The 26123-nt window shown below is 42.2% G+C and overlaps 1 protein-coding gene across 1 annotated transcript; it reads right to left on the minus strand.

Moving 5' to 3' along the window:
- Positions 1 to 116: 116 nt before the first annotated feature.
- On the minus strand, positions 117 to 25969 carry LOC149473126 (structure-specific endonuclease subunit EME2-like). The gene is made up of 8 exons (XM_089684085.1): positions 25957 to 25969; positions 17358 to 17494; positions 11991 to 12082; positions 8335 to 8439; positions 6152 to 6254; positions 4272 to 4387; positions 2475 to 2664; positions 117 to 347 (listed from the first exon to the last, which is right to left on the minus strand). The coding sequence occupies exons 1-8, from the start codon at positions 25967 to 25969 to the stop codon at positions 117 to 119; spliced, it is 987 nt and encodes a 328-aa protein (XP_089540211.1).
- Positions 25970 to 26123: the final 154 nt, after the last annotated feature.

Here is a 26123-nt window from a genome sequence, read left to right on the forward strand (position 1 = left end):
TGAGCCAGTCATTAAAACACACAGGCACATTTTCCTTACTGCAATGATTGGAAACATATTTTTATTATAAATACTTTACTGCCAAATAACAGTACAAAAGCACCAGTGATTATGTACTAGGAATTTAAGTCCAATACCAGTTCTGGATTGGTTGAGGTCATGAACAGCCAGATGCGTCGTGACAAATCAGGACCAATGCGCCTCTCTCTTGTCTGGTCTTGGTCATTAGACTGTGTGACATCTTCATCTGGATACTCCATATCGTCTGTGGCACCTCCAGCACGTGGTACCCTCAGGTTACTGAGGAGAGATAGTCTCTCTTTATCAGTATTACATGCCACGTATGCCTGGATAGAGAGAAAAGATACAGAATTTACTTTCTTTGAATAACATCAGCTTTATACACCGACTACTAGAATTAATACGGAACAGATGAAATGCGTACATGTGAGCTTATTTACCTGCTAAAGGATTTGTGTTTCTGTCCATCCGGTCTTACCATTTACACAGCTCTGCCTCACAGCACATCCCTGCCTGGAAGGGGAGGGGACTTGATTTGTCTCTGCTGTGGATTCATTTTTACTTACAGATCTATTTTCCACCCCACCCTGTGTCAGGGCAATGAAAGGAGAAGCAGCACACTGCGCTCATCCCTTCATCACTGCTCTTTTATCAGCATGCTCCTTTTGCACTGCAGCAACACCTGGCTGATTGTGCTTCCTCCTTTCTGAGCTCTGCTGTACAGGGGAATGCAGGCTGATACCAAGCCAAACATGGTGCTTACACTGCTGACACTGAAAAAAATACATTAATATGATGTAATAATGATTACAGAACAGCATCAATGTATGTTTCTATTAAACTAGTAAGGTAAAGTCTAAGAAATACTTGAAGCACTTACCTTTTAATACCTTCCAGACTAATATGGTAAAGTCTAAGAAATACTTGAAGCACTTTCCTTTTAATACCTTCCAGACTAATATGGTAAAGTCTAAGAAATACTTGAAGCACTTTCCTTTTAATACCTTCCAGACTAGTATGGTAAAGTCTAAGAAATACTTGAAGCACTTTCCTTTTAATATTTTCCAGATCCACCAGAGATCCCCATATTCTGGGGTGCTCGAATATGCAAATATTGCCTTAAAAGAGTAATGGTGAGGGTTGACACCCCCTCCCCCTCTCCTGGCTCCTGTGCCTCCCTATTGGCCACTGAGCTTACCTGTCAGTGGGGAATAGTAGATGAGAGGGGCTTTGGGAAAGATTGTAAAATTTCAAAACCATCTTATACAAGCAATTAAAAAACAAGGTCTATTTTTATATATACTGTACATCAGCTTGATGTAACTAAGTAAATGTCTTACTTCCAGTCAATTTCAGATATGTGCTTTTCTACGGCATGCCTTAGAACAGTGGTCTCCAAACTGTGGCCCGGGGACCAGATGCGGCCCTTTACTTGCTTTTATCTGGCCCTTGGGGAACTATTTCATCCAATGATACCAACAATGGGGCATAATTACCCTCACTGACACCAATGATGGGGCACTATTCCTGCCAATGACACCAAGGATGGGACACAATTTCTCCCAATGACACTAACAATAGGGCCATATGACATTAATGATGGGGTACAATTCATCTCAATGACACCAACGATGAGGCACAATTCCTCCCAATGACACCAAAGATGGGACAGAATTTATCTCACTGATACCAATGATGAGGCAAATTTCCTCCCAATGACACCAAAGATGGCGTCAATGACTTTTCCCCACTAACATCAGGGACTTTTTTTACTCCTAATCCAGCCCCCAGAAAGTCTAAAGGACATTACCCCTTGGCACCGGCGCCTCCTGGCCCTTTAAGGGTTTCAGAAGTCGGGAGGCGGGGCAGGGTTTAGCGTCATGTGACCGCCGTGACACACTGTCACATGATCGGGAAAGGTCGCGATCGAAAGAGGAGATTGGGACCTTTCCATGAGTACTGGACATGTGTGCTGGGAGTGCGCAGGCGTGTGCTCTCAGCACATATGTTTTTTTAATAGAACGCAAATGTGCGGCCGCTCAGCGTCTAGGCCCAGACACCGGGAGGCCGCACATTTGCATGTGTCAAGAGGTTAAACTGGCCCTTTGTTTGGAAAGTTTGGAGACCCTGCCTTAGAAGATGGTCCATTGTTTTGATAGGAGTGACCAATGATCCCTATGGCTATACACTCCTCTGTCTAATATCTGCAGATGCTCAAGCTTTCCCTTTAGTGTGAAAAATAGTGGGGGAGATTTGCTTAAACTGGTGCACACAGAATCTGGTGCAGTTGTGCATGGTAGCCAATCAGCTTCTAGGTTTTATTGTCAAAGGATAACTGAACAAGCTGAAGATTGAAGCTGATTGGTTACTATGCACAGCTGCACCAGCTTTAGTAAATCTCCCCCATTGCATGTGGATCCTGGGCAGAAAACACATTACACAAAGACACTGACCTGCATAAGGAGTTGTGGAGAAGGATAGGCCTCTGTTATAGTTGCAGCCATTGCTGGACTGACTCTATTAAACTGCTGAATCTGTCTCTTCCAGGCCAATGGTAAGCCAGTGAGCGATCCTTTGGGTCCCCACCCTCGCCAGGTGCCTGCTGAGGTGCAGAAGGAGTAGCTCTGAGCCTCCCAGTGCAACCTGCAGACAGAGAGAGAACGTTGTTTACCACGGTCCACCTTGCTGCACCATCACTTATAGGTCATCTGACCTCAATGTTTGCTGCAAAGAAAAGAAAAATTTGGGGCATGCATGCGTGTGCCCACTGCTGACCCCCACTGAGACTGGACACTGTGCAATTTTGTCAGCAGGTTTCATCCAATGATTTATGGCTGACACCTGCTGATTGGCTGTATCCATTCACAGCACACAGCCCTGTGTTTACAAACACACAGGACTCTGTACACAGAACAGCGATCTGTCTGTTTCTTCTCCCTGAAAAGCAGGGAAAAAAAACAGCCAGATCTCTTGGGCCCCTTTCACATAGACGTTCTGATCGGGTCCATCTGCCCGTTTTTCAGGTGGACCCATTGAAACCTCTATTCTCCTCTATGGAGCAGCGGGTGTAAATGGACATGTGTCTGTTTACACCCAACGACATCCAATCCGATTTGATCCGTCGAAAAGAGATGGATGGGGATCCATTCCCCTTCTGTCCACCGGATCGGATGGGATGGCAGTTGGATGGAAACACACAGGCGGTTGTTTTCCATTCGACCGCTCATAGAAGACAGTTGATCCGCTGACTGGTCCACCCCGTCTGAAAGGGGCCTTAGTAAAAGCAGCACATATTACACATACAACACTTGTTAGGCACACAGTTAACCCCTTGACTGCCCCTTGATATGAACCCTTTCCAAGCCAGTGTAATTAGTACAGGGACAGTGTAAAGTATTATATCTGATCACTGTATTAGTGATGTCAGTGTCATTTAATTTACCTCCCAGTGACGGTCTGTTAGCACTAGATTGCCCACCACACTATCACAGTCCAACTGTAAGTCACTGATCACCAGCACAGCGTTAAAGCTGCGTAAATTCCAGCATATATACACCATAGTTTTTAGATGCTATAACTTTCAAACAAACCAATTATTATACACTTAGTGGGATTTTTCCTTTACCAAAGACATGTAGCAGCATTTTGGCCTAAATTTATGAAGAAATTAGATTTTTTACATTTCTTTATTTTTTATAACAGAAAGTAGAAAATATTGTGTTTTATTTCCCCAAACTTTTTTGGGGTTTTTTTTTGTTTATATAATAAAAAATAACACCAAAAGAAGACTCAAATTTCACTTGGGTACAGTGTTGTATGACTGAGCAATTGCCAGTTAAAGTAGCACAGTGGTGAATATAAAAAAAATTCCCTGGTCATGAAGGGGGTAAAACCTTCGAGAGGTCAAATGATTAAACAGAGGCTAAGAAAATAGCTTCCTTGGCTGTAAAGGGCAAGAGGGTTTAGCTCTGCTCTAAGTGTATGTTATTTCAAGATGTTGCAGTTTGGTTATTGGCGTACACCTAAAACGGAAATAATTTAGTAGGCATTCAGTGGATTCAAAATAGACAATTCATTTTAAATGTAAATTCTTTTTCCTTTATACCACCTGAAAATGCTGATTTGCTGAAAAACAGAAATCTAAATAATCCATTAAAGCAGGGCAATGATTATAAGGCTGCTCATGTCACTTGTATAACCTTTCACTCACAAGGAATTTACATTGTCCAGTCACTTTTTTGTGAACTCACCGGAACGGGCGCTGAGCTATACTCTTGGTCACAGCACACACATGTTGCCCCAGTTCTCTCCATGTATCCAAGAATAAGACTTCGGTCTCATGGTACAGCTGTAGAAAGATAAGTGCCTACCTCCACAGAGGAGGATAACAGTTATCAAAGAAGGTGACATCACAGAGAAAACTTTATTAGAATATACATAATGCTTTCACATTAAAATTTAGATTTGACAGCATGCCTAACAGTGATAATAAACTAGAGAAAAATCAGAGTTAAAGGGCAACTCCATCTTTTTGCCCCATGTTACGCCCATATTTAGGTGCTGCCCCAATCTAAAAGGATCTTGTAAAGAGATGCAAAGGTCGCTCCTTTTCTTACAAAATAATTTTACATTCATGACTACAAAAAGTAAAAAAAAAAACAAAAGAAAAAAAAACACCTAAGCCGGGGCCACTGATGCAGAGAAGGTCTGAGATTCTTATTACAGCTCTGAAACTGATCAGAAAGAGGGCTGATCTTGCCACTTGGCAGTCAGTTTGCAAAAAGTTTTGACAATAACTCAGTTTCTACTGTAAATTACACAGGAAGGTTAAATAAAGTGACAAATCTTTAGTAAATTCTCCCCAGAAGCTAGTTTGAAAAATGTATTATGGCTTCAACATAAAAGCCTCATTGCTCACTGGGTGTTTAGCCCCCCGTGCCTGAAATCCTGGCATTTTGGTGCAAATGAAAAGTTCACCATCCAGCCCCACTGCTGACAGTCTGAAAAAATCTATGAGAGGCTGAAAGCTGCTGTGGATGGATGGGACTGGATGGTGCGCAGAGTGGTACTAACATTTAGGGCAGTATGTTCCCAGGAACGAATACCCAGAATACATGCAGTGTGCACTCCCAGCATTCATCCTTGGCCACATACTGCCCAGGGGCGGACTGACCATTTGGAAACTCGGGCACTGCCCGAGGGCCCGGGGTCAGTAGGGGGCCCCATGAGATGCCCCTGGTACCTTTTTCATAGGCTTTTTTGAGTTTGGACAAGGACACAGGGGCCCCATAATCCCCTATTGCCCGGGGGCCCCATGAGTTGTCAGTCCACCCCTGATACTGCCACAAACATTAGGAACACTCAGTGCAACATCCAGGCCTGTCCAGCCGCAGCAGCTTTCAGCCTCTCATAGAGTTTTACAAGTTGCCGACAGTGAGGCTGGATGGTGCAACCTTTGCCTTCCGCCCGCATCAAGATGCTGGGATCTCATGCTTCGTTGCTAAATGTCTAGTGTGCATGGGACCTGAGGTGTCTGGAACATGTAAACTTAAAGTGGAACTAAATGTAAAATAGAAACATTTGTGAACAGGCAGTCTTTTTATTGCAGAAAAAAAATGCAATGTTACACTTTCCTGCCTATTTGCAGTCCTCTGTAGAATGTACACTGAACTGCACAAACTGGCAAACTCCCAGCGTGCCCGGATGACTGCACTCCTGCACATGTATGGGAGTGATGTCATCCCACATCAGCCAATCAAAACAAACAAAAACCAGGGTCCAAAAGAACCCAGGGAGAAGAGAACAGCACCGAGCAGGGACTTTATGGGTGTCAGATTGTTGGAACTAGAACTAAGGTAAGTACGTGTGCCTTTAGTTCCACTTTAAGACAAAAATGTATTGCATAAGCTCACTGGGCCACATAGTCCCCCCCCCCCCTTTAGGACACAATGCAGCAAAGTAAAAGAACTATGTAGCAAAACAAAATTCATTTTAGGCTCTTGCTTAAAACAAAAAATTGTATTCAAAATTTAGTTTCCAAAACTAATCCTAGAAGATGATACTAAAGAAGATGATGTATGGAGAAGTCTTTAACCGAGGACTGGTATTTAAATGTAGATTAGCTACCAACCTCATCTATATGTCGCCTGGTCACTTGGCTTTCTGGCTGTTCATCATAGCAAAGGCTTGGCTCTAGAGAGTGTCTCTCCATCTTACGCGACAGTCTTTGACATCTGGTGGTCAAAAAAACATTTACTATTAAAGCTCAGTCAGTTCACTTATACCATCTCAGTGTTTTCCGTCTTCAAGCATAAAAAGAGAACCCCAAATAAATAAATAAAAAAGTGAGTGCTTTCAACGTCAGCAGCTATGCACTAAAGGTAACCAAATAAAACTTCAGTCAAAACAGTAAGTAAAGTGCAGCGCTATAAATAATTAAATAAATGATAATAATGTCCGTATAAAATGAATATTCTTATGGTGACAATCCGTGTGTAGAGTGCCCACTATGGCGGTACTTCAGTGCTTGTGTTTTTAAAAGTGGGGTAAGAATACGCACTCACCAGATGTGTAAAGAAATTACGCATTTAAATCAATCATCAGAGGTCCCCTTTAAGGAAGCGGATTAAGCCATGTATAGAGATATCCTCCCTCTGTATGGGTGGTATGTCAGGCACTTCTGGGTGGTATATGGATCCAGTAAACCAGAGGTCCCCTTTAAGGGATGAGTGGGTGTAGCAACCTGTGTAGCAGGAACTCCCTCCTCTGTGTAATAAGGTAGATCTTGATTCAGGGGTGAGCTCTAGGAAATCAATGACTCCACTTCATTAAAGGGGACCTCCGATCATTGATCTATATGCGTAATTTATTTACGCATCTGGTGAGTGCGTATTCTTACCCCACTTTTAAAAGCACAAGCACTGAAGTACCGCCATAGTGGGTACTCTACACACGGATTGTCACCATAAGAATATTCATTTATACGGACATTATTATAATTTATTTACTTATTTATAGTGCTGCACTTTACTTACTATAAAAAGAGAACCCACCTCTTTGTTACGTTAGCTTTTGGAACCAGAAGTCTGGTGTTGTTAGTGCACGGTTTTTAGCAAAAAACTGAGGACTTGGGGTAAATAATGCAGGTGCCTGTGAACTACACCCACTATGCACTGATTACACTTGCAATGCTCTGCAGGACTGAATGCATATATTTAAAAGAGAAGCATTGCCAATCGTCTCCTATGGATCATAGGTGTGCAGCTTGTTCTGCACTCCTGTGATCCATTTTCTGACCTCACAGAGCCAGTCCAGGCTCCGAAAGATCCTAACCACATGGTTGGAATCCACCCAGAATCCTGGACCGGCAACTGACTCAGCTTCTCAGCAATCCACTGATATCCTGAGCCAGCCACTCCCACCCCCGCCTATCACTCCAGTGAGTGCTGGAGGGGCAGAGCAGAGAGCCAGTCACTGACAATCACTGCTCCCTTCTCAGAGTGGAGGGGAGAACTGAGCGATCAGCAGTGTCTGATCACTTAATTCTCAGTGGATAGCCGGTGGGGGACAGATGCAGCATCAGATTGATGCTGCATCAACCTAGGTGAGTAGAAGATTTTCTCTTTGTATAGCCCATACTTCTCTTTTAATAAATGCACATTTTTGATTTTATTAATGTGTGTGCAACCTCACCTTCAACACTTAACCTTTAAGCAGAAATCGGGGCAAAATGTTTTTTGAACCATTCAGTGGTGCTGTGCCCATACTGCACGGGCCATCTGCTCGTTTTTGTCTAGGGGTCATAAGAGTGAAAATATACTTACCGAATCAGATGATCCTCAGAGCGCAACACTGGTCCTTGCCGCTTCCCCCCCCCCCCCCCGCATACTAGCGGTCTTGTCAATGGACTGTTCCTGACGTCATCATGCCAACAGACCGTCTCAGAGCCTGAGGATGGCAGGAACAGTCCACCGCTGGACTTGGGGGAGCGTGGTTTTCCGGAGGATCGGAGGACGGGATATATATAGCTTTTCCACTAAACCCCTGGACAAAACGAGCAGTTTTCCCATGCAGCGCACAGCCCCACTGCATGGGAAAGTAAAATTTTACATGGAGTTCTGCTTTAAATTTCAATCTGTAAACCAGACTTGCATCTTAAAATCAGACTGACTATTGAACACTGTAGCTTTGAACAGAAAGTTTTTTGGACAAAAAAATGTAAATAAAAATGTTTAACTTGAATCAGACTAATGGTATTATTTCAAAAGTGAAAGGTCCTCTTTAATGAAAGTTGCAGTCTGTAATCCAACTTACCTTCTATAATCATGTAGCCCCAAAACAGCCATGGTGATCTTCTTTCCAGAACACTTCCTATCTATTCCAAACACAGAGGTCGGAGTCATGGCGTTTTCAGGAGCCAGGAATGGAGAGGGATCAGCTACTTTAGATCTTACAAGGCTGTTATTAACTTTTTCACTGCTGGGCCCGATGTCCATTTTTTCACCTCACATACCCAGACCACTTTGGCAATGTTTTCACTGGTTATGATCGGCAGCTGCTGATTGTGGCCCTTCATGAATTAGGAGAGTCTCAGGTACCACTCTGCCATAAGTTCATGATCAGCGTAGTGGCTATTAGCTTATAGACTAAGGCAGTGGTCTCCAAACTGTGTCCCGGGGGCCAGATGCAGGCCTTTGCTTGTTTTTTCCAGCCCTTAGGGCACTATTTCTTCCACTGATACCAACCATACCTCCCCCCATCACTGATCCCAATGAAGGGACACAACTCCCTTTAATGACATCAACAATTGACACCAATGATGGAGCACAATTCCTCCCACTGACACCAAAAATGGGGCATTGCGTTTTCCCACTCATGTTAGGACCTTTCTACTCCCAAGGGCCACAATCCGGCTCCCCAAAAGTCTGAAGCACAGTAATGGCTCTTTGTTTAGGAAGTTTGGAGACCCTTGGCTTAAGGGAATGCAACTGCAAAAAGGATTACTGACATGGCCTACTGCAAGCAGTTCTGCCCTTACATCAGTGCCAGTGAAAGGATTAAACACAACCTCCACCCCGATCATGCCATGCTTTTAATACCAATGAAAGCGGATCTATCATTACAAATTAGAAAGCACATGAATCAATATGGGAACATTTTACCATGACATTCTTTTGAGTAAAAAAAGTACCTTTTTGTTGTTATTAAAAAAAATGGCTGCTCAGGTGATCTAAAGCCTGAGTGGAAGAAAATGTGGGTTCAGTTCGCATCACTCCCTTGTTTTCCCCTTTGTTCTATCTGTATACTTCATATCTTTTCTATATCCATCTACAGTACATGCCTTTTCTTACATATTCCTTTGTAATTAAACTACTTCCACGTATAATCTCCCAAAATGAAAACAACTGAAATATACATAGACATTTAGCAACATTTTACTACTTCAAGTCTCTCTAAGGTAAGATTCACACTACTGTTGGTTGTGAACAAAATTGTGCGCTTTCCTGACGCAAAACATCCTGTACAACAAACACTTTACTCCTGCGCTAGGAAAGGACTCAGTAGACCTAATAAGAATGTTCTGGAATTTTCTGGAATATGCACTGCTTGCTGCCCTCAACAGACCGGGGTGGTCCGAATACACTGGATACAAATGGAGAAACAGAAAAAGGGCGCACCGACCTAGTGCATTATCGTTTAAAATAATGTATTAAAGAAACAAAAATAGGTATCATACTCACAATGGACATAATAACACAGGTATGTCAAACTGAACAAGGTGTATGATCCAAACAACATCTGAGTCCATACGATGGAACCCTGGATGACCAACTGGCTAACGCGTTTCGAGGACACAACCACTTCTTCAGAGCCAACACTACAGGAGTCTGTACTTCTCTTTATATAAGTTACTAAATGGTAACAAAAGGGCTGTCCTTTGGCAGACACGTGGCAGTGCCAATATTTCTGAATTAATTAATTATTATTATTAGTAGTAGTATTTATCAACTCCTAATGGCACTCCCATGCGTCTGTTTTCACACATACTGAAATGCAGGGTACGTTTTGATGCGGCATAATTTTTAACAGGGGTCAGGGGCTTCTTTACCATGATTCCTATATGTAGGGAAGCCCACTGAAATTAATAAACTGATCCACACATAACTCACAGGAACTTGATAAAAACGCAGTTAAACGCACAGATGTAAACTGAGCCTTAAGGCGGAGCTCCTCCCAAAAGGTGAAGTTCCGCTTTAAGGACTGCTCCCCCGCTCCCCATTAAGGACTGGCACCTTTGGGTGCCCAAATTTGACAGGTACCTGCTCCCATTTCCGGTCTGATTGCCTAGGCGATTGGAAACAGAAGTTGTCCTCCCTCCCTCTCTGTAGTCTTTTGGGACACGTGACAGGTCCCAGAAGACTACAGGACCATTCAGGAAGTGCAGCACTACTCGCGCATGTGCAGTGGGTACCCGGCTGTGAAGCCGCAAGCTATCACAGCTGGGTGCCCACACTGAAGATGCCGGCCTCCTGGAATACATGACGGCCTGCTGGCCTCCTGGAATCCAGGACGGCCGGTGAAACGGGCTGCGGGAGACACACCACAGGACCGAGGGACAGGTAAATGGCTGTTTTTTAAAAGTCAGCAGTTTTTGTAGCTAATGAGTTATTTTTTGACAAGTGAGTAGAACTCCACTTTAAAGTGTTACTAAACCCTGGACCCTGCATTAACTATATCTGGCCTCCCACAGTACATAGAACATGGAAATATAATTATTTTAGTAAATATAAACTGCTAAGTACCTTTTATTTTATCAGCGGGTAGAGCAGTCTTGAGACTTCTATCAATGTCCAGCAGAGTACTGGATAAAGATGGTAGGAGGAGTTTTCATTCTCCCGACTGACTTATGAGGCTGCATGACCCCTAAACCTCTGTCTGGACAGTGCTTATTGACCCTGTGCTGGATATATGCACTCTCCCAAGAAAATAAAAAAAGGTCTCTAGCAATACACACCAAACTGTGCATGTGCAGCTTGTCTCCAAGGCTCTGTTCTATCAGCAGATGGATTGGGGACAGCAGTAGAAGGGGAGGATCAGAGAAGTCTGGATCAAACATAATTTTTACACAGTGCAGAGGATTAACCCCTTAGGTTCCACAGTGAGTATAACAAGCATGATTTACTGCATATACAGACTGATTTTACTGTTGTGGGTTTAGTAACACTTTAAGCACAAAAAAATAAAAAATCTAGGACACATACTGTAAACCTTTTTTTACATCTATTATAATTGACCTCAGCAAATGCAATTATTGTACATATGGCACATGGATATTGAGCTATATGCCCCATGGGTCCCTATATTATTATTAGTATATTATTATACAGGATTTATATAGCGCCAACAGTTTGCTCAGCGTTTTACAATATAACGGGAGACAATACAGCAACAATACAAGAGGGATAGGAGGGCCTTGCTCCTTGGAGCTTACAATCTAAGAGGGAGGGGCTAGTGGTTCAAAAGTTAGTAACTGTGGGGGATGGACTGGTAGGAGGAGTAGAAGATTCCATTATTAGCTGAGGGCAGGATAGGCTTTCCTGAAGAGATAGGTTTTCAGAGATCACCTAAAAGTGAGCAGAGTAGGCGATATTCTGATAAATTGGGGTAGAGAGTTCCAGAGCATGGGGGAAGCTCTGGAGAAGTCCTGGAGATGAGCATGGGAGGAGGAGACAAGGGAGCTAGAGAGTAGAAGGTCGTGCAAGGAGCGGAGAGTACGGTTTGGATGATATTTGGAGACAAGATTGGTGATGTAATTTGGGGCAGAGTTATAAATGGCTTTATATGTTATTGTTAATGTTTTGAATTTTATCCGTTGGGCAATGGGAAGCCAGTGGAGGGATTGGCAGAGAGGGGTGGCAGATACAGAATATATATAAATCTGCATGTTCTTCACCTTTCCAAATTTTACCTGAATGTAATAGAAGACACTCTTGAGAAATTCTCTAGGCTCCACCAGAATCAGCATTTGCTCTTCTTTCCCTTTACATAGATCCAGACCATCCTGGAATATAAAAACAGCGATTGGAAAATCCATAAATATTTTTGTGTTAGCTGAATGAAAAGAGTTCGGAACTTAATTTCTGTGTTTCTCGTGTGTAGAGCAGTCCATGGAAATGAACAGGCTGCCATTCATGCCACACATGGAAATGCACCTGCATTTGGTTGCATCTGCAGGTGTGAACCAAATCTAAGAGGAAGAGAGGACACCCCAAGATAGCAGCTCTCAATAGCTGGCATTATATCACCATTCTGAGTAAATATTTGTAGTAGGTCTTATGTGCACTCCTTATCCCCCCCCCCCACACACACACACACACTTCTTTTTGCCTCATAACATATTATTATTACAGTGCTAGTGTTACTGTTTGTGTTCTTGTTGTATAATTTTGCTGTTGTTTTGGTAAAAATTCTCTTCTTTGGTCCCGGTAGAGTAACAATTTTCTTACTTAATCCCCCAATACCAGGGTGGATTTGATTTAAATCAAACTGATTTAAATTACGATTTAAATCACTAGTCAGTAAGGCTTGATTTAAATCAGAGTTTTCTACATAAAGACTAATTCTTGCTGGTATAACTTTAATATGCAAGTAGATGAAGATTTTTAGAATAACAACTTTTCATATTAGTTTTTTTATCCCCAGTTTAATAGGTTAATCATTCATATTTGGACAACTTTTCTGTTGTACTTAGGAAGGAGAAAAATAATCATTACCTTAATAATAACAATTTAAATAGATTTATTCAACTGAAACAATAACATTCCAGCATATGTTATTTGCTTAAACAAACATCCATGTTTATTTACTAATTTGGCTAAACAAAATATATATATTTTAAGAAACTTAGACTGTCAGCCCCTTCCTCCTCACACTTAGTTTCACTTTTTTCTTGTGCAGATCTATTCCACTCCAAACAATCAGAAAAATATTGTTTCTATTCTATTCACTGAACTTCTTGAAACTTAGCAGTGAAGGGGTTGATTCTGTATTCATAGGTTTGTAGAAGTTAGGATGAAGGTCTTTTTCTTAACTCTGTTCATGTTAAAACATTTTTGCTGTGAAGAAGAGGCATGTGATCTCCGCTGAGTCAAATTCAGTTTTGAGAACTGCAAAAATAAACCAAGCATCTGTGATAATATCTTGTAGGCAGAGAAACTGCCCAATAATCTTACAAAAACCTCTGGAAGAGCAAGACATTGTGAATGGATTCATGGAATTTATTTACCCAAAAAATTAAACATATACAGCCTTATTCTACATAATTAAAAAACTAATCTTTATTTCATGATGGAATAACCTTTGGATGGTAATATATTTTCCTCAAAAAAAATTTTATTAAAAAAAAATCCGATTTAAATAAAAAAATCAGATTTTTTAAAAAAAGCATTGATTTTTATCCACCCTGCCCAATACTGATGATCTCATCCCTCTGATTCCCACCCTTGGAGGCTGCTCCCAGTGTTAGCCATGATAAGCTCAGAATACCTCTCTCAGTCTTAGTGCCCCCTGTGCAGGCTGATATCAAGTCAGAGGATTTTCAAAGTCCCCCCCAAAAAATTAAAAATTACAAATACTGTAGCTACTGACTTTCATTATAAGGATATTTAGATATCCATGGATCAAGTGCCGCCCTCACCTGGGCTGGTTACTCACTGGTCTTTGGCAGCCCGGTGCAAGCATGTTTATTAATTGAAGTGCGCAGTGAGCCCTAACAGCTTCACAGCCAGCTACCTACTGCGCATGCACAAGTTGAGCTGCACTTTGTGAATGGTCTTGCAGCTTTCTGGGACTTGTGATGTGTCCCAAAATGTTGCGGGTTAAGAGGGGGGTGAAGTTTCTCTTGGATCGCCTGGGCGAAGTTTCACTCGGATTGCCTAAGCGATCCAAGTGGAAGTGGGAGCAGATACCTGTCAAAACTAGATACCCGCTCGACCCCCCCCCCAGTATGACCGTAACGTAACAACGTATGACCAAACATGTTGGGGGGTGAGTTGGCGGCAAAAAAGAAGAACTCCCTCTTTTGTGTGAAATTCCACTTTAACACTGTATGCTAGTTTTATGATACATTGATTATAGTTTACTGAATACTTACCAGATTACATGATGACATTATATACATGCTTAGCATTTGGCATTCAGGTTTAAAAAATGTATTCTGCATATAGGTAAAAGGAATTACAGAAAACAGTGTGTGAGAATTACATTGTGTGCAGTGGCTTGCTGTTTGTGCACAAAGGTGGTGCCATAAAAAGAATACAATGGAAACCTTTTCTCATAAAATATGAATTATTGGAATGTATTATTCTCTTTTTAACATAATAACATAAAGGAAACCAGTACTGACACAGCCTGGATGCCTTCATTACTGACCTTCCCCTGAAAATGTTTGTTGTTTGGCTATTTTTGGCATCAATAAATTCAGAGCTTCCAACTAGAGATGAGCGAATTATTCAAAAATTCAATTCGGCTGATTCGCCGAATTTGCGGGAGAAATTTGATTCAATGCGAATTTATTCGCTGCGAATTTAACTTATTAAAAGGGTTTCTAGGCTTCAGAGAGCCTTTATATTAGTGCAGAACACTGTACCTTTAATTTAAATGCCCTTGGAGTCTGCTGGGGAAGAGAAATAATACTGTCAGTCAGTATGACATGCAGATGAGTGCCGTCGATCTTAGAATCACCGCACACTTCACTCATTTGGGCAGTCACGGGGCACAACGAAGAAGAAGAAGAATGAAAAGAAGAAGAATGAAAAGAAGAAGAAGAAGAATGAAAAGAAGAATGAAAAGAAGAATGAGAAGAATGAAAAGAAGAAGAAGAAGAATGAAAAGAAGAATGAAAAGAAGAAGAAGAAGAATGAAAAGAAGAAGAAGAAGAATGAAAAGAAGAATGAAAAGAAGAAGAAGAAGAATGAAAAGAAGAAGAATGAAAAGAAGAATGAAAAGAAGAAGAAGAAGAATGAAAAGAAGAAGAAGAAGAAGAATGAAAAGAAGAAGAAGAAGAATGAAAAGAAGAAGAAGAAGAATGAAAAGAAGAATGAAAAGAAGAATGAGAAGAATGAAAAGAAGAAGAAGAAGAATGAAAAGAAGAATGAAAAGAAGAATGAGAAGAATGAAAAGAAGAATGAAAAGAAGAAGAATGAAAAGAAGAATGAGAAGAAGAATGAAAAGAAGAATGAAAAGAAGAATGAGAAGAATGAAAAGAAGAATGAAAAGAAGAAGTATTCCAGTACAGCAAAAAGTGTATCTGCAGAGAGCTCCGCTATTTCTGACAGTTCTCTGACAGTTCCTTCACATTTACAGCGGTTGAAACATTGTATCTGTTTCCGAATAAAAACATCTGTATCCTAAATGGAAACAAATAGATACAATGTTTCAACCGCTGTAAATGTGAAGGAACTGTCAGAGAACTGTCAGAAATAGTGGAGCTCTCTGCAGGGACACTTTTTGCCGGCTGATCGGGAAAAATTCGATTCGTGCATCCGAAGTTGGCTAATATTCGGATTTTTCCTGAAATTCGAAACGAATTCCACTTCGCCTGGTTCGATTCGCTCATCTCTACTTCCAACCTAGGGCAAGAATTTAGCTAATGAACCCAGAGAAAAATCAGAACGGCTCATCTAATCTGAGTTATTGACTCAAAGTACTGAAAGCCTTTGGGTTAGCATAATAGTCCAGCAACTAGAATTTCCAAAAGAGACTTTAGTACTGACAGCTCCTATTTGCTCTTACCAATTGTTCAGTGTCTGCCACCCCTCTCTGCCAATCCCTCCACTGGCCTCCATTCAGTGTCCTCCACCCCTCTCTGCCAATCCCTCTACTGGCCTCCATTCAGTGTCCTCCACCCCTCTCTGCCAATCCCTCCACTGGCTTCCATTCAGTGTCCTCCACCCCTCTCTGCCAATCCCTCCACTGGCTTCCATTCAGTGTCCTCCACCCCTCTCTGCCAATCCCTCCACTGGCATCCATTCAGTGTTCTCCATCCCTCTCTGCCAATCCCTCCACTGGCTTCCATTCAGTGTTCTCCACCCCTCTCTGCCAATCCCTCCACTGGCTTCCATTCAGTGTCCTCCACCCCTCTCTGCCAATCCCTCCACTGACTTCCATTCAGTGTCCTCCACCGCTCTCTGCCAATCCCTCCACTGGCCCCCATTCAGTGTCCTCCACCCCTCTCTGCCAATCCCTCCACTGGCTTCCATTCAGTGTCCTCCACCCCTCTCTGCCAATCCCTCCACTGGCTTCCATTCAGTGTCCTCCACCCCTCTCTGACAATCCCTCTACTGGCTTCCATTCAGTGTCCTCCACCCCTCTCTGACAATACCTCCACTGGCTTCCGCTTACTCAACTAATTAAATTCAAGGTACTTACAACAACTTCTAAAGCCATCCACAACTCAGCCCCCAGCTACATCACTAACCTAGTCTCAAAATTCCAGTCTTCCAGTTCTTTTCCTTCCTCCCAAGACGTCCTGCTCTCCAGCTCCTTTGTTACCTCCTCTTATTCTTGCCTTCAGTACTTTTCCAAAGGTACTCCCATCCTCTGAAACTCCCTTCCCCAATGTGTCCGACTATCTCCTACCCTGTCCACTTTTAGACAATCCCTAAAAACCTCATCTCTTAAGAGAGGCTTATCCTGCCCCCTCCTAGCAACGGTACATGTATTTTTCTCTATCAGCCCATCCCCCGCAGTTATTACTTTTTGTATCAATTGACCCTCCCTCTTAGATTGTAAGCTCTACTGAGCAGGGCCCTCTGATCCCTCCTGTATTAATTTGTATTGTAACTGTACTGTCATCCTTTGTGCAAACTGCTGGCGCTATATAAATCCTGCATAATAATAATAGTACAGATTTCCTCAAATAGGACTAACCCTCTCAGATGGATATTTTATTGCAGGTGACGTCTGGCAGACTGAGACTGCCCCAGGTTTCTTTCTTAGATCTTGATTGCTCTTACAGGGAGATCTTCCTGCTATAATCCATGACTGTTCCTGGCCACCTTTGCTCTGGCTATGTTTTCCGCAGTCTAGAATAAATATGAAAACCCAATAGAGAGAATGGGACATCTCATAATGGCCACATCAGTTGTGAAAACCTGTGATGCTCAACAAAGATCTCAATAAGAGAATCCCCAGGAGATATAAAGAACTAACAGGCATTTTATCTCAGCAGCACCTACAAAGAACTAAAATATCAGTTTGGAGTTGACTGATCCTTCCACTTTAAATATAAGCGGCTCTAATACAAAAACGTGTTGTCTGTTCCAATCACAACTTACTACACATGTCCAGTCAGCAGGCATCTCTCTTCTCCAGGTAATGCTCCATGGCACAGAGTGTGGCTCTAAGGAGTAAGTATACCCAGCTGAACTCAGAGCTTCCAGCATACCTTCTGACCCTGCATCTTGGAGAAGACCTGCGCAATAAGAGATCAATCAACAACGCAATGTAGACATATATGTGTGATTTGCAATGATGCAAAAAGTTGATCTGTAATGTTAGCAAGCACCAAAAGACAATTTATATAGTGCCAACTCTCAATGAGTCAAATTTGCTTGTAAACTCTACATGTAAGAACACAAGGCCTAACCTTGCAGATACCCTCTTCTGGTCCTCCAAAAAAGCTGCCAAACACTAATCTGAAATGGTAGCTTGCGCCAAAAGACTATATATATATATATATATATATATATATATAGCCAGTTCTCAATGTGCCCCATTTGTTTGTAAACCCTGCATGTAAGAACATAGAGGTGACCAAGAAGTCCTGGCTGGAGCAATTCGATGAGCCTTGCTACTGGAATATTACTAAGGTCAAAGTGGATTACAGAGCTGAGGTGAGGGAGTGTTCAGAAGATCATGACCGCCGTCCTGCAAAATTGAGAGGGTAGAAAGTGGCGCTGACAATCTTAGCCAGAATACACACCATGGTATTTAAGCTCATCAGACTCTAAGGACTGATTCACACTAGGAATCGCACCGGTATGCGCTGCACGTTCCTGTACGATTCATATGCAGTTATGTGCAGTACGATTTCAGCCTATTCATTTTAAATGGGCTGAAATTGTACTGCACTGCACCTAAATTAGTGCATGCACTACTTTTGTAAACGCACTACAACTGGATTGCATGGTACTTTTGTACCATGCAATGTGGTGTGGGCCAATGCACTGTGTTTACTGTGTCAGTAATATTGCACTGACACCCACTGCAGGTCGCAAGGGCAGCGCATTCAGAATGCGGTGCACGAAACCCGCGCAGCATTCTAGTGTGAATCAGCCCTTAAGGATACTGCACACATGGACATGGTAGACAAGACAGCACACTTGCTTGCCTGCCTCTTACGTCTTCTGCATGTTGTGTTCATTTTTGTGGGCTAGAAGCCAAGGTGGGGTCATGTGTAATATGGGGCTGTGGTGATGCCATGGGAACCTCATTTCATTTTTTTTTTCCCTCCTGGTGCATCAAGGGAGGGAGGCCTTGGGGTACTTTACAATGCCACGTCATCAGGGGGCTTGCTGAGGCTCTGGTTCTTGCAGCCAGCCCCCTGATGAAGTGAAACATGCATGCCATCATGAGGCCAGCTACAAGAACCCAAAATAGATAGTTCCCCCCTGATGTTGTAAGTAAATGAGATGGTGGAGCAAGACCTGGAATGCTGCAGTGGATCGGTGGTTTGACCCAGGACAACACTATATCAGCTGGATGTGTAAGTATGTATTTTGAAGGTAACCCTGCTAACAAGATAGGAGGGGAACAAAAATAGAACACAGGGATGGTAAAGGGTCATTGAGGTTGCTCTTTTAATAATACATAGAACCTTCCTAGATCTATTGCCATAATTTTCCCTACAGTTCTACATATCACTATTCTTATAGTAAATTATTTATTGTATGGTGACATAGGTTCAGATGTAACAAATACTCCAGTACAGGGTGGATTTGATTTAAATCAAACTGAGTTAAATCACAATTTAAATCACTAGTCAGTAAGGCTTGATTTAAATCCTAGTTTTCTACATAAAGACTGATTCTTGCTGGTATATCTTTAATATGCAAGTAGATGAAGATTTTTAGAATAACAACTTTTCATATTAGTTTTTTTATCCCCAGTTTAATAGGTTAATCATTCATATTTGGACAACTTTTCTGTTGTACTTAGGAAGGAGAAAAATAATCATTACCTTAATAATAACAATTTAAATAGATTTATTCAACTGAAACAATAACATTCCAGCATATGTGATTTCCTTAAACAAACATCCATGTTTGGTAACTAATTTGGCTAAACAAAATATATATATTTTAAGAAACTTAGACTGTCAGCCCCTTCCTCCTCACACTTAGTTTCACTTTCTTTTTGTGCAGATCTATTCCACTCCAAACAATCAGAAAAATATTGTTTCTATTCTATTCACTGAACTTCTTGAAACTTAGCAGTGAAGGGGTTGATTCTGTATTCATAGGTTTGTAGAAGTTAGGATTAAGGTCTTTTTCTTAACTCTGTTCATGTTATAACATTTTTGCTGTGAAGAAGAGGCATGTGATCTCCGCTGTGTAAAATTCAGTTTTGAGAACTGCAAAAGTAAACCAAGCATCTGTGATAATATCTTGTAGGCAGAGAAACTGCCCAATAATCTTAAAAAAACCTCTGGAAGAGCATGACATTGTGAATGTAGTAATGGAATTTATTTACCAAAAAAAATTAAACATATACAGCCTTATTCTACATAATTAAAAAACTAATCTTTATTTCATGATGGAATAACCTTTGGATGGTAATATATTTTTCTCAAAAAGCATTTTATTCAAAAAAATCCGATTTTAAATAAAAAAAATCAGATTTAAATAAAAACAAATCAGATTTTTTTTAAAAAAATCATTGATTTTTATCCACCCTGCTCCAGTATATACACTATATTGCCAAAAGTATTGGGACACCCCTCTAAATCATTGGATTCAGGGGTTCCAATCATTTTCATGGCCACAGGTGTATAAAATCATCACCTAGGCATGCAGACTCCTTCTACAAACATTTGTGAAAGAATGGGTCACTCTCAGGAGCTCAGTGTATTGAAGTGTGGTCCTGTGATAGGTTGCCACCTGTGCAGTAAGTCCATCCGTGACATTTCCTTACTACTAAATATTCCATGGTCAACTGTTAGTGGTATTATAACAAACTGGGAAGAACAGCAACTCAGCCACAAAGTGGTAGGCCACGTAAAATGACAGAGTGGGGTCAGCGAATGCTGAATCGCACAGTGTACAGATGTCGCCAACTGTCTGCAGAGTAAGTAGCTAAAGGCCTCCATACTTTGTGTGGCCTTTAGATTAGCACAACAACAGTGTGTAGAGAGCTTCATGGAATGGGTTTCCATGGCCAAGCAGCTGCATCCGGGCATTACATCACCAAGTACAATCCAAAGCATTGAATGCAGTAGTGTAAAGCATGCCACCACTGGACTCTAGAGCAGTGGAGATGTTTCTCTGTCTGGTAATCCAGTGGACGTGTCTGGGTTTGGCGGTTGCCAGTAAAACGGTACTTGCCTGACTGCATTGTGCCAAGTGTAAAGTTTGGTGGAGGGGGGATTACGGTGTGGGGTTGTTTTTCAGGGGTTGGGCTTGGCTCCTTAGTTCCAGTGAAGGGAACTCTTAAGGCATCAGCATACCAAGATATTTTGGACAATTTCATGCTCCCAACTTTGTGGGAACAGTTTGGGTATGTTCCCTTCTTGTTCCAACATGATTGTGCACCAGTGCACAAAAGAAGGTCCATAAAGACATGGATGATTGAGTTTGGGGTGGAGGAACTTGACTGGCCTGCACAGAGTCCTGACCTCAACCCCATAGAACACCTTTGGGATGAACTAGAGCGGAGACTGTGAGCCAGGCCTTCTCATCCAACATTCGTGCCTGACCTGACAAATTTGCTTCTGGAAGAATGATCAAACCTTCCCATAGACACCCTCCTAAACCTTGTGGACGGCCTTCCCAGAAGAGTTGAAGCTGTTATAGCTGCAAAGGGCGGGGCCAACTCAATATTGAACCCTACGGACTAAGACTGAGATGCTATTAAAGTTCATGTGTGTGTAAAGGCAGGTGTCCCAATACTTTTGGCAATATAGTGTATGTTTAGATAGCACAAACTGAGAGCTGTTGATTTCATGATAGATGTACCAGCTACATCTTGCAGAACTTTAGTTAAACCTCCAGTGTATACTTATGATAGGGACAGATTATAATTTAGAGTTGTTATTGAAAGACTGTCAGCTAAGAGCACGCACACATAAAGGGGTTTAAGGGGTGTTTTTTTTTATGTACTCCAGTGAAGATAGCTGCAGGATTCTAGAATACCACTGAAGAACTCTGAAGACCTAAGGTGACCGAAGGAGGATGGATAAATTTGAAAGGTTATGTTTGCCAACTTGCTTGATTTTCCTAAATAATATATGAAACTAGCTAGGTTTTGTTAACAGTGTGCTCATTCTTTAATCTTAATTTACATATTTTAACTTGTGTTTGTGTCTTCCAGAACATGGACCATGGGCAAGCCTGGGGTTATTTAACATATCGCGGTAGGTCCTGGTACATTAAATGTCATTACAAATTTAAAAAAAAAGCAACAGACCAAAAACATACTGTAAAAAGTTTAATAGAAATCCATGTTAATATTTTAGTTCAACGAAATTATTAAGGGAAAGTTAATGTGTATTAAGGTAAAAAAAACCTTCTGCATGTAGCTTCCCCTTGTACTCACCTGAGCCCAATCTCAATCCAGCAGTGTGCACAGGAGCAGCCGTTCTCTTGGCTCTCTCCCTCCTCATTGGTTCCCACTGCTGTCAATCAGAGCCAGGGAGGAGCCGCGCTCTGTGCGTCTATGGACACACAGAGCCAGCTCGGAAGCAAGCATGCTTGCTATGAGGGCACTCGGTGGGGGCAAAGAGCCAGGAGTGCCAGCAGGGGAACTCACGGAGAGGAGAATTGGGGCTGCTCTGTGCAAAACCATTGCACACAGCAGTTAAGTATAACATGTTTGTTATTTAACCACTTCAAGTCCGGACACTTTTACCCCCTTCCTGTCCAGGCCAATTTTCAGCTTTCAGTGCTATCACACTTTGAATGACAATTGCGCGGTCATGCATCACTGTACCCATATGAATTTTTTAGCATTTTTTTTAAACAGATAAAGCTTTATTTTGGTGGTATTTATTCACCACTGAGATTTTTTTTTGCTATGTAAATGAAAAAGTCCCAAAATTTTGAAAAAAAGTGTTTTTCTTACAAAAGTTTGCAAATAATATTTCATCGTAAATCTTGGCCAAAATTTATTCCGTTTATCTTTTTAGTAAAAAAAATAAATAAATAACCCAAATTAGTTTATAACCAAAATTATAATTTTTAAACATTTGTTTGTACATTTTTATTTTATTTTTTATTATTATTATTATTATTATGTTAACATACTGTCGCCCTAGCAGTACAGTGTCACCATGGTGACACTACTACTTGTGGGGGGTGATGAAGATTTTTTTTTTTTTTTTTACACTGATTGCTTTTACACCCATAAAGGCTATAAAAGCAATCATTGCTCCTTCTCTCTGGCTGCATTCTTGTAGCCATTGAGAACTACTGTGTGAGCTGTGATTGGTCACAGCTTGTCACATGGTACAAGGCTGTTGTGAATAGCTTTGTACCATGTGACCTCTGTGATCATTCACAGATTTCACACGTAGTAAGCAATGATGTCAGAAGTAACATCTTGCTTAATACTCTGCATGTGATCACTGATTGGCCAATCAGTGATTACATGATCGGTACCTTGCACAGAGGTCCCATACGACGATCGGTGTTCCACTGTGTCCGGAGGACACAGCGGGCACTAGATCACAGTGCTCCCAGGGAGTGCGCACAAGCAGGGGGCGGGGAGGCTGTTTATAAATGTTTACCCGACCCTGTACTGCCACCGTCTGGCCGTTTATATACAACAGCTGGACAGGAAGTGGTTAAAAAAAAATAAAAAGCAATCCTTTACAATTAGTTTAATAATTAAGGTTGGTGGTAAAAATGTCTGGATGACATCTAAAATACTGTTTTCTATAAAGGAAGGGGTGTGGGAGTTTGCTTAAAACCGTGCGTACATGCTCTCTGATGATCCCGTCCAGCTAGTCTTGAGGGAACATATCAACGTAGAGGAATCTTGTGGATGCATTTTGTTATATAATTCTGTTTTCATAGATCCTGTTGTCTGCAGATGACTTTATTGAAGAAAAAAAAAAAAAGCAAGTCTTTCTGGCAGGACTGCTTAGAACCCAGTGCAGCCTTCAAATGATAGCATCTGAAAGGGAGTATGCCATAAAATTTGATTGCAACATCCGACCTTTTACTCATAGGCAAGCAACACAAACTGAAGCCACAGCAAATGAGGGGTTATGAAATGTGAAAAAAAAAAATAATTGGCCAAACTAACTCATTATATTAATTTTCCAAATTCTAGTATAAATTCTTACACATATACATAGGAATAGATTTACTAAAACTGGAGCGTTCAGGATCTGGTGCAGCTGTGCATGGTAGCCAATCAGCTTCTAACTTCAGCTTGTTCAATTAAGCTTTGACAAAACCTGGAAGCTGATTGGTTTCTATGCAGAGCTGCACCAGCTTTTGCACCCTCCAGTTTAAGTAGATAACCCCTATTGTTTCCTTTTAATTCTTTGTAGAGTTTGCAGTGAATTGTTTGGTAAACAGTGTAGAAAAGTAATTGATGAACTAAGCTGTTTAACCACTTGCCTACCAGGCACTTATACCCCCTTATTTACCAGGCCAATTTTCAGCTTTCAGCGCTGCCGCACTTTGATTGACAATTGCACGGTCATGCAACATTGTACCCATATGAAATTTTGATAATTTTTTTCTCACAAATAGAGCTTTCTTTTGGTGGTATTTAATCGCCACTGGGCGCTTTACTTTTTGCGCTATAAATAAAAAAGTGCAAAAAATTTGAAAAAAAAAAAAGTTTCTTTGTTTCTATTATAACATTTTTCAAACAGGCATTTTTTTCTCCTTCACTGATGTGCGTTAATGAGGCAGCACTGATGGGCACTGATAGGCGGCCCTGATGGGCACTGATAGGCAGCACTAAAGGGCACTGATAGGCAGTACTAATGAGGTGGCACGGATAGGCGGCACTGATAGACAGCACTAATGAGGTGTCACGGATAGGCGGCACTAATATGCAGCACTGATAGGTGGCACTGATAGGTGACACTGATGATGGGTACTGATAGACGGCACTGACTGGCATCACTGCTGGGCACTGACTGGCAGCACTGACTGGCACAACCCCTGGGCACTGACTGGTGGCACTGACTGGCAGCACTGCTGGGCTGCACTGGTGGGTGGCACTGGTGGGCACAGGTGGGTGGGCACAGGTGGGTGGCACTGTTGGGCACATGTAGGTGGCACTTCTGGGCACAGGTAGGTGGCACTGCAGAGTGGCACAGGTGGATGCACTGCTGGGCACAGGTGGGTGATCTGCTGGGCACAGGTGGGCGGAGCTAGTGGGCGCACTGCTGGGCACAGGTGGGCGGAACTTGCGGGTGGCACTGCTGGGCACCGATCATCAGGGCACTGATCATCAGTGCCCTGATGATCGGTGCCGATCCCCGCTCTGACAACTGCAGGTTCTCGGCAGTACTTTCCTCACGATCTGACAGCGTGAGGAAAGTGCAGCCGAGAACCGGCACTTGCATTTCCCTCTGATCAGCGTGTCATTGGACACCGCTGATCAGGTGGTAAAAGGCGCTGTGATTGGCCTTTTACCACATCACGTGATCAGCTGTGTCTGTAGGACACAGCGATCACGGAGATCGCCGGGTGCGCGCCCCCTGGGGCGCGCAGGAGAGCGCGTTCTGGGGGGAACGTCATATGACGTCCACTCAGAACTGGCCGGCCGCAGTGAAGCCGTCATTCGGCTATCTGCGGTCGGCAGGTAGTTAAGAAAGAGAGTGAAGTACACTATATGGTTAACGATTTGCGGACATTTATTGACCATCAAACCCATATGAGTTTGTTGGACATCTCAGGTTAATTAAGGGTATTCGTATTGAACAATTGCCACCAGATTGTAATTGTCTGAATGTCTTTAGGAACAATCGAGTATTGTCCATGATACTTTTTTTATTTGCACTAAAGCCTGGTACACACTGAATGAGAAAAAAAACGGACAGCTCAGGAGGAGCCACTGTACTAATTATTATTGTTATATAGGATTTTTATAGCGCCAATGGTTTGCTCAGTGCTTTACATTATAGTGGGAGACAATACAGTAACAATACAGTTCAATACAAGAGGGAATTGAGGGCCCTGATCCTTGGAGCTTACAATCTAGGAGGGAGGGGTGAGTGGTACAATAGGTAAAACTGTGGGGGATGGAGTGGTTGGAAGCATAGAGGATTCCAGTATTAGCAGAGGGCGGGATAGGCTTCCCTGAAGAGAGAGATTTTAATGATCGCCTAAAGGTAAGTAGAGTAGGTGATAGTCTGATAGATTTGGGTAGGGAGTTCCAGAGAATGGGTGATGCCTTGGAGAAGTCTTGGAGATGAGCATGGGAGGAGGAGATAAGGGAGCTAGAGAGTAGGAGGTCTTGCGAGGAGCAAAGAGTACGGTTTAGGTGATAGAGATAAGATCAGATATGTAAATTGGGGCAGTGTTGTGGATGGCTTTGTATGTCATAGTATACTAATGATCCGATATTGGTACAGCGAGCTCCCCTGCTGTGCTATTGGGTTCTGACAGGGATGCCCCCCATCCCGGACAGAACACTTCGGTCAACACTGTCAGCCATTGGCTGAGAGCACTGATCAGGAGCTGATCAGCAGACCTTCTTCAATCATGCCTCTTTGACAGAAGCCGACCGAACGTCTGGCTTCTGACAGACCGGCTACCACATCGGGCCAAATATCCAATAAAAATTGGAAGATGCCAAAATACCGCTCGACATTTGGCCCGTGTGTAGTAGGCTTGACATCCAAATCTAAATGTCTTTGT

The sequence above is a fragment of the Staurois parvus genome, unplaced genomic scaffold (genome assembly GCF_062004578.1).
Source record: "Staurois parvus isolate SC_StPar_1 unplaced genomic scaffold, SC_StPar_1.0 ptg000018l, whole genome shotgun sequence".
In the NCBI taxonomy this organism is placed as follows: Eukaryota; Metazoa; Chordata; class Amphibia; order Anura; family Ranidae; genus Staurois; species Staurois parvus.

Coding starts and splice junctions, on each gene's coding strand:
- LOC149473126 (XM_089684085.1), bottom strand. Junction 12,083..17,357: donor CTGCTGACTGGACATGTGTA/GTAAGTTGTGAT, acceptor TTTATATTCCAG/GATGGTCTGGATCTATGTAA. Junction 348..2,474: donor CTCCACAACTCCTTATGCAG/GTCAGTGTCTTT, acceptor CTCTCTATCCAG/GCATACGTGGCATGTAATAC.